This window comes from Chrysoperla carnea, chromosome 5 (genome assembly GCF_905475395.1).
Source record: "Chrysoperla carnea chromosome 5, inChrCarn1.1, whole genome shotgun sequence".
Classification (NCBI taxonomy): domain Eukaryota; kingdom Metazoa; phylum Arthropoda; class Insecta; order Neuroptera; family Chrysopidae; genus Chrysoperla; species Chrysoperla carnea.
Window position 1 is genome coordinate 10,512,091 of NC_058341.1, and position 13,603 is coordinate 10,525,693.

The following is a 13,603-nucleotide window of genomic DNA, read 5'->3' on the forward strand; positions in this document are numbered from 1 at the left end:
ATTTATTTTTTGCCAATTTCAAGTTTCACGATTCTTTCTGTAGTGAATCATCGATAGACTACGTAACTCATGCGTAAAAGCCCTGTTAGACTTTACATAGATCACTTTTGTGTTATATATTAGTGATTACCTTTCTGATAAGTAAAAATTTACGATATAATTTATGACAAACAAATTTTTATAAAAAAAAAAATATACCTTGATCTGAATAATTAAATCAAATAATAAATATTTAACTAATTAGTCGAATTTACGTCGTTAATATAATTATCTGTATATAATTATATTAAAATGTAGCATATGCAAATATTAGTATTATTAGCAACTTTTCTATAATCTTATCGAAAAATAACTTGTTTATAGAAAGAACAAAAAATGTAAATTGATTGATAAGATTCCCCTGAATTCGATGAATTTATGCAGTTAAATTAATAACTTAATAAATATCTTTAAAATTCAACTACTGAATTATAACGTCATTTACTTATTTTACAATTTTGTGGCTTAGTTCTTAATTCTGTAATTTATATAACAATTAATTTTTTTGTTGGTTTGTTAACAATTTTGTGTTAAACAATAAATTGTTTAAAAATAGTTTAAACTTTGATCAATGACAAAATTTAATAATTTTTTATTATTTTATAATACTCGTGCCATCATATATCAAATATTATAAAAAAATATTCCAAGGATATTGACATGTAATAAAAAAATTTTGTTTTTTAAATAATAATTATTAATAATACTTAATTTTTATGGATGGTTTAAATTCGAGAAAATCCAATTTTAAGTTAGATAATTTCATGTAAGAAAATTACACTGGCAATTTAGAAGTTTCCAATAGTCTAAAATAAATTGCTTCCAATTTCCGTTATTTGTTCCGTTCGATGGGATATGTCTAATGAGTTTCGAGTTTCGAATATATGTACTATTTTTAATTGATTACATAAAATATAACTTTTGACTGTTCCTCCAACTATTTTGACTTGTTTACCACTGAAGTCATGTGTATCAATAATTTTAAACTCGAATACCTACAGTGTCGAAAAAATTGTTAGGTAATATTATATTATTTATTTAAACTGAGATAAAAACATCTGAAAAAATTAATTTATCGAAGATTAAATTAATAAATTGTTTATGTAATTGGCTAATCTTAATTGGATAATATTTGATACTGTTTTTATTTTGAAAAGCGATAAACAATATATTATTATTTATTAATAAATATAAATATTTATTAAATAATTTGTATTTATTTCCACGGTGTAATTTGATATAAATAAAATGTCGATTCAATAAAAATAATGACATTAAAAATTATTTATTATTTATTAATTTATTAATTTATTTATTAATAATATCGCATTCCACTTTATCGACATTAATAAATAAGTATATTATTTAAAACAATGTGAACCAAAAATAACAAAAAAAACGTTTTTTGTTATTATACCACAAATTAATTTTTATAACACAGAAGTAATTAAAAATATGTTTATAAAAAAATTAAAATTATTTATTCGTCATAATCTTGAATTTATTATGGAATATTTCGATTCTAATTAAAATACAATACCTTAATTTTAATTTATTTTTAGTTTTTTAAGTGTGTGTTTAGAAATATTTTTATTAACCAACGTAAAATAATTAATTATGAGATTATATCAAAAAAAATATATATTTAAAAAAAAGTCTGAATCGTGACCTTCACATAAATGGTTCAGTATTAATTAAGACAATCATTGTTTTAATTAGAGTTCTGAGTCTAACCAAATGTTAAATTGAGATAACATGTTCAATTTCTTAAAGCACTTAAAATTTACAGTGACCATTGATTTTCTTTTGAATTATTTAATCGTTACTGCATCCTGAAGATTACAATAGCTAGATTATTTCGTCCCCTTCAATTTAATTAATAATAAAATAATACAATTTTTTATCAAATTTTTATTACATAGTTTTTAAAAATTTATTTATTTATCATAATTTAAAAAAATATGATAAAAGTACGCGTAAATAATTTAGGTTAAGTCATTTAAACAATTAAAATTACCTAATCAAGGTTAATTAAAAATGGCATGTGTATTGGATTAAAAAAAAAATTAATTTTAAATTTAAAAGAATTTCACACCAATTGATTCTCTCAAAAAATTTTAAAAAATATCTTTATCATTTGATTTCCGGTTTAAAATTTTTTGTAAGTGTGCGTGAGCGAAGATTATAAATAAAAATTAATAATAATTTATTTAATTTTTATCAAAAACGAACATATTTCCGTTTGATTCGTTCGGTTGGTTCCCTCATCAAAAAATTTGTAATATAAAATATAATTATCAATAATATTTCAAAAAGTTATTTTTGTAAAATGTATAATAATTTCAACTCTCAAAAAGTTTAGTTGATTGCATGTTTATAATATTTTAAGAGAGAAACGAACGAACGAAGAACGATGCATGTATATAGAGAAGAGCAGGTGACTGATGCCAAATGAAAAACACTTTTTAATGAGTGTCAAGAGTTTGTTTGTTCAAAGTGCATGGCAGTTATTAGTTAAGGAATTGACCGGGCGACATACCGAACCAATAATTCATACAATATTATATACATTTACTAAAACATAGGTACAGAGAGTTTCTTAAAACATGATGTTTGATATTAGTGAAAATAACACTAAAAGTAGTTGATTGAAGACATGCTATTAAGTGATTATGAGGGATTGGAATCAATATGAGAAAATTTTTGGATATGTTTATTGTCTACATCATTTCGAGCTATTTGTACAAGCAAATAGTTCATTTTTTATAAAAAAAAAAACAATGTTTCATTCGAAGAAGCATACATAAACATCATTTATAGTAAATATGGTAATAGGTAATATCACCATCAATAATTCCGAAACTTTCCGTACATTATTAGTAGGTAGTTTTTAGTTAGTCAGTTCTTAGTCAGTCAATAAATGTATATATCTATCTTTGAATGTTTGAAATGTTACATCCGTTCGATTTCGTTGTCGACTTTTTCGATTCTAATTTTAATTAATATTTTTTATCGACTTCAATATTTTTTGTTGCAAAATATTTTTATGTTTTTGTCATGAAAAGAATTTTATTTCATTATCTATTATGTGCTTTAGGCATTCTCGATTTTTTAATGACACCAACTTCCAGAAGTACTGAAACATACTTCTACCATATCTTGATGTCTTTTATTTCACGTGATTGTATTCCAAAGGAATGCATGGAATTAGATAAGAAAGGTTTAAAAATGGCTTAGTTTTCTCAATATGTATGTCCTAAATCTGAGACAGACTTTAGATACATTTTGATCAAAACATGTTAAAACAATTTCTAAATATTTCTTTTGTGTAACCAATTATTTATTTGGCGTCTGCAACATGACATGATTTTTGAATATTTTTCTAAAGTAATTTTTCATATTTTTTTTTAATATTAAAAGTTATGATTATTAAAATTCGTGTACCATTTAAAAAATCAAAAAATATTAATAAAAATAAATCAAAAAAATATTTAATTGCTATTCATATATTAAATCAATATGCTGTTTGTGTTTTTTGTGAGAAAGACCTTTTGAATTTTAGAAAGAGAAAAAATTTAATAAAATACAAATACTTTAAAATTTATTACACTTAATGGATTTTGCTTTTTTAAATTTTGTTTATTTAGAATATTTTTTCTTTTGTTAAATCGATTATTATTTAAAATTGTATTGATGCCAAATCCCAGATGCCAGAAATGTGGTAGCACACCTTATTTTTATTGCTTGGGCTCATATTTTACTGTCTCAAAAAGATGAGGATTCCCCACATATTCGCTACAAAATTGACCGCCAAAAGAATTGAGAAGCCAAAGTACCTTATATAATTTGAAACTTATGTAGTTTAAAAAGAAAACGAAAGAAAATTGTCTTCTATTTCGGTTTGAAATATGACTTTGTGCCGTAAGCAATGAATCTTTCACGAAACCAAAGCCTTAGAAATATAGCTGATAAGCAAGCTTATATAAATAAGTAGTATTGATTTTATTTGAATATGTTGTTACCATTGATGTATTATATTTAAGGTTCCTGAGGAAGTTGCAAAATAAAAACGAAACGTTGTGCAGTATTCTATGTATGCGTTAATAAATGATAGAAATGTTATAAGTCTGAACATAGAGGTGAAAAAAGAAATAAGATTCAACCGTTTGCAGATCGTATCATGTCGCATCTATATCGTTTATTGTCGCAAACAAACACGATCAAGTGTTAATATAGGTACAATTGGTATATATATGATGAGTATAAATATAAACATCTGTAAAGAAAATGTCTTTTTTAATTTAATTATGGAGACTACTTAAAGTAATTCTTATTTATTTGACTGACAAAAGTGTCGGTTTTTATTAAATTTCATTCATGTTTTTTTTTGTCTTGTTTTGTTTTGTTTTTGTTCATTCGTTTTAAATTAAATATTGAAGATAATTATATTGAGTGCTCTATTTTAATCACCAAATATTAACACAGTTAATTGTTTCAATACACTGTGTATATTAAGTTTAGAATCATTTATTATTAGGCATTTTGATTAGAAATACAACAACAGATTCAAAAAATTTAAGTATACTAGCTGTCTGGTATAATTATTAGTAATTATTGCGAGACTGGTTTGCAATTAGTATAAATTACAACATCAATGTTGTGGGTGGCGTCTTCAAAATTAATAAAAAAACAATAATGAATTCATATTTTTTGAAAAAAATATTAACAAATAATTTTTAATTTTTACATAAAATTTTAAGTAAGATTGTTAATTTCAATGCTCTATTTATTATTTCATATTTTAATGTATTTTTAATTTCTGCACAAATTAAAACAACAAAAACAAAAAAAAACTTAGGTAATTAATTACCTACTCTGTACACAAAAACTTTTAATGTTTTAATTTGACGTAATATCTCTCTTTAAATGATGACGTAATATTAAAAAAAAAAGTCAAATAAAGTTACCTCTTTATCTTTGGTTGCAACTTCTACTTCTAAATTCGATCGTGAATTATTTTCCTTATCCATATTGTTAATGTCTTTATGATCGCCACTATTCGCGTTATTTATTAATTGTTCTTTTAATGATGCATTTTCTTTTTCCGCTAACGTCGCTCTCTGAAACAAAACAAAAAGAGGTTTTAATATAAAATTAGTTTTTTTTTTTTGAAAAAAATAAGAAGCATATATTTATAAGAATTTTGTTAATCTATGTCACACATCTGATTCCAATAAATTTTTTTGTCAAAAGTCATTTTAATAATAAATATTTTGTGACAAAATTAATGTAATCGAATTTTTTGTTTATTGTTTTGGACCAATTTTATTATTTTTTTGTCTGTAAATTATTGTGTAGAAAGAACTGCTTGTTTTTTTTTTTTTATTAAAATATGTTAAAAAAAATACAGAATATTAATAAAATATATAGAGTGTTCCGCAATTACCACATCTGGATTAACACACTTAAATTGAGAATATAATTCTTTTCAATTTATAATTCATTTTGAGTATCGAGTATTACATAAAATATCGTAAATCGTAATAGTCTCAAAAGTCCCTGTAAATCAGGCGTGGGCGAGTTATTTTAAGTCAAAGTCACCATTGTTATAAGTTTATTGCGTGCCATAAAGTTTATTGTGAGAGGAGGAAGCGCGACAGGTATACGACTCTTCTACCTATCTCAGTTTCTCTAATAATAATGAGATAGATGTTATAGATACAGAAATCTGAGTGGCTTCTCTATGCCACTTTTACTCCTGGATGTTGTAAATCTTTGTGATTTTATTTTAATTTTGGTAAAAAAACAAAACAGATTAAGAAATTACAAGAATGAAATTGGTGGATTCAGGAAAGAACTAAATATGACACAACAACACCTGTTACAAGAAGTTTAAAAAGATCAGTGTTTTTTTAAGTAAAATTACTATGCATTCATTGTAATTTTACAAAGAAAATTTTTTTTATAAATCCAATAACAAAGAATTGTAATTTTACTAAGTAGTTTGATTGTAAAATTACCATACAAATATTTTTCCGAAATATTAAATAATCACCCGGTATTATTTTTAGTGTTTTTAGTGAAAACAAACAATTTTTTGATTTTTGATAGGTATTCTATAATAAAATTTTATAAATAAAATCACCAATTAAACGTTATTATTGTAAGCATTCACGAAAGTATGCGAAGTCGTGTTTTTTTGTGTACGTATGTGTGTGTTATTTATTTACGTTTTTTCTTTGAATAAATAAAATTTAGTGATCTCGATGTATTCGAAATGTTCAACATTTTCACTTATATAGTTTGGAAATTTTTTTGTTTTTTTGTATTCTTACTTTCAAGACATTTATTTATGATATAAACATAAGTCTTCGCGTCGAATATAAGTGCGTGCGTAACATAAATTTAAAGTCATCGAGGAAGAAAAAAAAAAGAAAGAAAAAATAAGAATATGTGATGCTGGTTGCTCTCTACGGCTGTTTGACTTAATGCCTGATGATCATCAATGATCATTTGATGATGACTAATAAATTCGGGCAATGATCCAAAAATGATTTGTGAAAAATAATTTATTTACTATAATTTTTTTTTTTAATTTTGTATATTATGATTAAAATTTGACATTAAAACTATCAACGATTTACATAGAAAAAAATAATAAAACATTTGTCTTGTATAATGGATGGCGATTAAACAGGGAGTCCGTGAAGTCAGAGGGGAGGGGGATATCTTTATGAATAACTAGATATTCTAAATGGTTCATTGAATAGAAGTTATTTACTTTAATTCATTTTAAAATTCATTCTATACCACTTCCAATGGAATTTTTCGTCTAATTTTACAGTGTTTTTATTTTTCACGACAGTGATTAGGATTAACTTTCGACTTGTTTTTTAAATAATTAATTGTTTCCATAACACATGCTACATAATTATTTTTAATTTAGAAAACGTAAAATAGAAAAAGAAAATTCAAGGCTATTTTACATTATCATTGACCACGCGCCACGTGGATCTAGTTTTCATATACACAAAACAAAAGATGCTATTCACACAATCATGCATGGCATATGAGTAATGTAGATTGCATAACATGTAGGTAGTAATTTTATTGTAGAAACAATAAAATGAGTTTATATTATAAAAACAAATCATTTTAAAACGATAATTTCAAAAACATTTTAAAAGCAGAAAAACGAAGACAACTTTACAATAAATGAGATACAAAACCCTATTGAACAGGAACGAGGAACTGTTTCATCCATACTATGTCATATTGAGTTGTAAATAATATTTGTATTGTTAGTATAAATTATTAACAGGGTGCAACAGAAGACAGGTTGTTCAAAATATTCAAAAAAATCCAGTTAATTGGAGGAATATATGAAGCAGTTCTTGAGAGAACGCCATAATCGTCTCTAAAATTCGAAGTTTCATGTAGGATCTCGGAATCATTGAAAATACTCGACCAATCGTCAAAAGAACCCGATTTTTGTGTTATTTAGGTCAAAATTACTCCATATACCAAGTTTTATTAAATTCCGCGATTAAAAATTGTTTGCGATTTATTCGACTTTTTCCAAAGGGGTACCCCTTTGGAAAATTGCAAAAAATCGAAAAAAATTTTATGTTTCGTATTTCGATAAAATTCAGTTTATAAGGTAAATTTGACCCAAAAAATTCAAAAATCGTACTCATTTAACGATTGGGTGAGTATTTTTCGATTTAGATCCAAAAATCGATCTGAGATATCGATTTTCTCAGAAATTACTCGTCTAATCGGCAAATGAACCCGATTTTTGAATTTTTCGGGTCAAATTTACCTTATAAACTGAATTTTATCGAATTTGGAAACTAAAAATTTTTCTCGAATTTTTCGATTTTTATTAAGGGGTACCCCTTAAAAAAAATTGCAAAAAATCGAAAAAATTTTTTTGTCTCGTATTTCGATAAAATTCATTTTATAAGGTAAATTTGACCCAAAAAATTCAAAAATCGTACTCATTTAACGATTGGGTGAGTATTTTTCGATTTAGATCCAAAAATCGATCTGAGATATCGATTTTCTCAGAAATTACTCGTCTAATCGGCAAATGAACCCGATTTTTGAATTTTTCGGGTCAAATTTACCTTATAAACTGAATTTTATCGAATTCGGAAACGAATAATTTTTCTCGATTTTTTCGATTTTATCCAAGGGATACCCCTTAAGAAAATTTCAAAAAATTGAGAAAAATAATTTTTTCTCCAATTTCGATAAAACTCTGTAAATAGGTTAATTTTGACTCATAAACTACAAAAATCCGGTTTATTTATCGATTGGAAGGATATTTTTTGAGATATCGTTCAAAAAATCATAATAAGAATGACTTTTTGGATCGATTTCAGACTAATTTTTCAAAAATATCTGTCTAATAAGGAAATTAACTATATTTTGGGGGATCTTATTGTTCTAAAAAATAAAAAGTAAAAAAATAAAATCCCTAGTTTACCCATTAAAGCGTAAAAAACAAGATCCAAAAAAAAATGTTCTTTCAAGCATAATTTCTAGTGAATCATTCTGTTTATTATTATGCATATTATGTAATGTGAATTGCCTATATAGGTACACTTATTCTATAAACCTTTAGAACACATTTTGTATTATTAAATAATATAAGCCTTCGTATTATATGTCGAAAAAAAAACCTAACCATATTATATACGAGAATGAAGTATTATTGTTACATGATAGAAATAAATAAATATAAATAATAATAATAATAATAATAATGTCTCATTTTAATCATTAAAATTGATTTCAATATATTCATAATATATTCCATTATGAGGTTTTTCTTTTCATAATCATTTACATATTTTAGAATAATATATGCAATAATATGTTTTATATGGGGCCTAGTATTGTACCTTGCGTCACTCCTTAATTTCTTGAAATATGTTACAAAACAACCTATGAGCTAAGAAGTTTTGTGTAAATTATTTTCTATGTTTTAAATCACATTCCATCTAATTTAGAGTTTAATGCTGAATATTTTGCACATATCTCAGTTTTAAACTTAACCTTGAATTTCGTGGTGATAAAAGACTGAACAAAGACTGTTGGTCTGAATTGCGAAAGTTATCTTGAGGTAATGAAAGCTATTACTCTACGATAAGAAAAAATGTGGCTTAGAAGAGAAACTTGTAAGGTTTTCAATGTTTCAACCACATGACCACTGATCAAAGGTAGAACATTTTCCCATAATACGATTTTTTTTATGTATGTATATATATATTTGCTACGGTAAATGTGAGTGTTCTGGCCAATTTGATATTCATTGTTTATTGTATGGAAAAAAAAAGAAAAATTTATCAAAAGGTATGCCGACTTAGAAATGAGACTAATCGTCTTTATTACATTTACCAATTATTAAAAAATTCTTTAAAGAATAATTTTATCGATAATGTAAAATAAAAAGGTATGGAATTTTATCGTAAACCTATTGAATTGTATGTTCAAACAAAAGACTTTTCAAGGCTTTACAAAAAACAACAAATTTTCTTTATATTGTTATATATTGTTAGAATGTTAGCGAAGTATCGAAGATATTGATATGATTGAAAACAAAAGAGATCAAAGATTCAATATAATCTAAAATATTCTAATAAAATACATGGCACACAAAATATTACTTTATTTTAAATGGAAGCGTACTTTAGCAAAACAGTGACAAAAAAAATTGATAACATTATTTACAAAAAAACTTGTATAATATCCATATTCAAGATAATTTCTATTGACTTAAATAAAGTAGGCGAGGAATAGAATTGATAGATGATTATTAAAACACCGCCCCGTTTAACAAGTTAAGTAAACATAGTCACTCACAAAGAGGTCAATGAATTTTTGAAAAAAAAAAAATAAATTAAAACTATTTCAGAAATGTTTAGTATTATTAATTCGCGCCATTGAAATCTCGATGGGAACGAAGCCCTTCAATGCTTTTCTATAAAAATCCTTTTTAGAAATAAAAAATGTCTTTGAATGATGATGAACCGGTTTTTCAAAAAGTATTTTGCATATGACATACAAATTTTTAAACAAAATAATATATTTATATGTCTCATTCAATATGTCTACGTCTCTGTGTGTCAGAATCATTCATACAGACAGACAATAATCACCAGAGATACAACAGAGTTGATATGTTATTATTAAAAACTTAGAAGAAAGAATTGAAATAATACATTAAAAAAAATAAAATAAACGAACAGTTTCTGAGTGACATTCATGTATGAAACAAATGAACGTATGTCAATTTTTATTAACCTCTAAAATGAATAAAAAATGAAAACAAAATTATTTATTTGTATTATTTAGTTGTTGGAAAATTTACTTCAATTATTCATAAAAATTATATCTATATATATTACAAAGTGATGTTCATAGACTTACAAAATGCATGACGACAATACTCTATTGAATGCCCCACAGCTTGACATTTATAACACTATTTTTGGTAAAAGTAATATGGCCATATCAACTTGGCCATATTGTACTGATATAGTTGGCCATAGTCAGCCATGTTATAGTTGGCCATAATCGAGAAAGGCATGAACTCAATGATCTTTCGAAAATTCAATAATTTTCCATTAAATTTATTAAATATTTTATAGGTCTATTATAATTTTTTAAATTAATAAATACTGGCGTTTGGTACTAATTAGGTAAAAACATTTTTAATACATTTATTTATACATATATCTAAAATAGTACAAGGTGATTCCATCAACATTCTATAACTAATAATAATGTTTATTGTAGGAGTGTTATCAAATGAAATGAATTATCCAGTATTATTTCCCAATATTTAAATATATTATGATTATTATTATTGTTTTAAAAAGTAAAAGGGAAAAAGGGAAAATATTTTAACATATTTTATTACATATCTATATTGTTAAGGTCCTTTTTTACTACTCCTCTGGAATGATTATAATTATTATAGATAATATTATTTACCTGTATTTTAATTTCTATCTCTCTCTTCTTTATTATAAATATATATTTTCAATAATATATTAGAAAATGCTATTACATATAATGGAAAAGGAATGTTGGAAAAATAGATATACAACAATATATTTGTGAGGGGGGAATTGGAAAGGGGATGCATATATAATGTATGTATACGTATGTGGGTACATAATAAGTGATGGCAAAGAACAAGGGGCTAATTAACAAATCCCTATTTGACTTGGGTTGTATTGAATATATTTTATACCATTGGATAATGATTTTATCTTTGTGTATGTAAATTAAATTGTTTCGACTTTTTTCCTCCCGAAGATGTTTTTTTAGGCTTCCTTAGGGAAATATTGCATTTATAGAAACGAATTATTCACGTTATTGAAGTATAGTGGAAACCTGGAAAATTCAAATCACATGAGATAATACAAAAAAAGAACTTTGAAGAAAAGAAAACCTGAAATTATAAGTAATTGACGATTATCGTACGTTTTCAGATGAAGCTGAACCTTCCAGGCGGTTCTAGTCTCGTAAACAGAATTTCGAGTTTTATAGGTCATGAAAACAAAACTTCGACCATGCAAGTTAATGGCTTTCAGTGAGTTACCATGTCGAAATTTAGAAAGTTCCCGAAAAATCACGTTTTCTTAGGATCATCTTTAAATCGTGTATATATTATATTCCTTTTATAAGAACTCACCCTAAAAATTTGAAACGTAAGTCTCAAATATTTTCATACACTCATTCTTTGGAGAACGTGCTTCCAATTTTGTTGACGAGAGAAAAAGAGAAATGTCATATTCATATTTGAGTAAAACAAGGTTATATCGATTGGGCAGTTCGAGTTTCTCTTCATTAGCTAATGAAGACCAAATCCTATTATCTGATGTACAACAAATCCACAAACACGTGTACCAGATTACAATATCCACTAGTTTAATTCAAAGAAATTTTCTCCTACAGGACTCCTTATAGTTAAAAATTAAGGATTTAAAATCAAAAAGCTTTCGTTCAAGGGAAAGTTAAAAGGAATAGTTATTGATAATAGGGAGTAAACGTGTGATGAAGGAGTTATATATTAAGTATAATATAATAAATACAATGGAGAAATGGTGTTATGAGACCATTGGGCCTTAATCAGGAGAGAGAGAGTATTGGCAGGGGGTTGATTATTGGTGATGATGTTTTTTGTACGTCACATAGAATTGGGTTTGATGAGAAATACACACAAAAAGGGTTTATATAGTATACTGTGGTGAAGGTAAGCAGTATATATTAGTCGTCAGTCGCTGCTCGCTGGAGTCGTTGTCAATCGTCACAGAATGAGTTAAAACAACACATATACAGGATGGTTTTTTTAAAGTTTACATATGCTTGAAAAAATAACTTTCATCGATAAAAATGCTTCAATCGAAAAATGTTGGGCTGTAGATGAACACTACATCTTACGCAGACATCAAACCTAGATTTTAAAGCTCAATGAAAAGCTCATTCTACTTCATAACTGATAATCGATAGATGAACACTTAAAATTAGAACGTTGTTATTGATTAAAAAAAATGACATTTTTTTGTTCCAAACATTTTTCCCCAAACCGTATAGCTTCAATCAAAGTGGTTTGTTTTTCTATAAAGACCCTTTTTGTTAAAATTGTATGAACTTACGTTCAAAAAGCTTGATTTTTGCTATCAATTACTGTCTAAACAAGGTTTACAAAAAATGTTTGCGTACTTACAAAGAACAACTTTCTAATTTAAAGCGTTCATCTATTGTTTGTCAGTTATGAATTAGAGTGAGGTTTTAATTGAACCTGAAAATTTAGATCGCCGGTATAAGATGAAATTAATCTTTTTCCCCGATTAAATTAATTTATCGAGTATATGTAAAGTTAAAGAAGACAGCCTGTATACACGCTGTGGAGATGATTATAAAATAAGGGTAGGAATATATATATGTTTGTGTGTTCTACTAGAAGAGGGAATCACTAATTAGTTATCAAAGGGTTGACAAACTATAGTGCGAGAATGAGGTGGTATGTTATATGTATGTTAAAGTCTGTGCTCAAATACAAAAATCAACGTGGTTGGTATTTAAAGGCGGCAAACGGGTGGTCGTCAATAGCTTGTGACGACTGACTTGCTTCTATACATTATGTGTGTATGTAGAAAATTCGGAGAGGATATTTTATAATTCTATATATATATCTATAACTGTATTAGTCGAATACACCATCGAAAATGACACAAATGCCAATGTCTCTGTATTATTTTTTGAAGTGACGTGTTGATCAAATTTTGTGTTTGAGAGTTTTTATCGAAAAGAAATTTTACACTGAACTGAAAACGATGGATTATTTCAAATTCTTAAAAATGATTTACGAGCTGAATATACATTTTATAGTGTTTATGACGTTTCCATAATGAAAAGAAAGTGTTACTAAAACCTGAAATTTTGTGTGTCAAATTATTCACCACTTTATGATTTTATCCAAGTCATTTCGTGCGTGTTTTGTTCCTCAATTAATTTTCAAATTTTTTTATCAATAAAATAAAAT

The 13,603-nt window shown here is 25.8% G+C and overlaps 1 protein-coding gene across 6 annotated transcripts in view; it reads right to left on the bottom strand.

Moving 5' to 3' along the window:
• Positions 1-13,603, bottom strand: part of LOC123299774 (homeobox protein cut) — a 124,433-nt gene that overhangs the window by 53,484 nt on the left and 57,346 nt on the right. For all 6 annotated transcript variants that reach the window (XM_044882115.1, XM_044882114.1, XM_044882113.1 and 3 more), the window contains one exon: positions 5,007-5,159. In XM_044882115.1, coding sequence (XP_044738050.1) covers positions 5,007-5,159 — 153 coding nt within the window. The remainder of the gene's footprint in view (positions 1-5,006; positions 5,160-13,603) is intronic.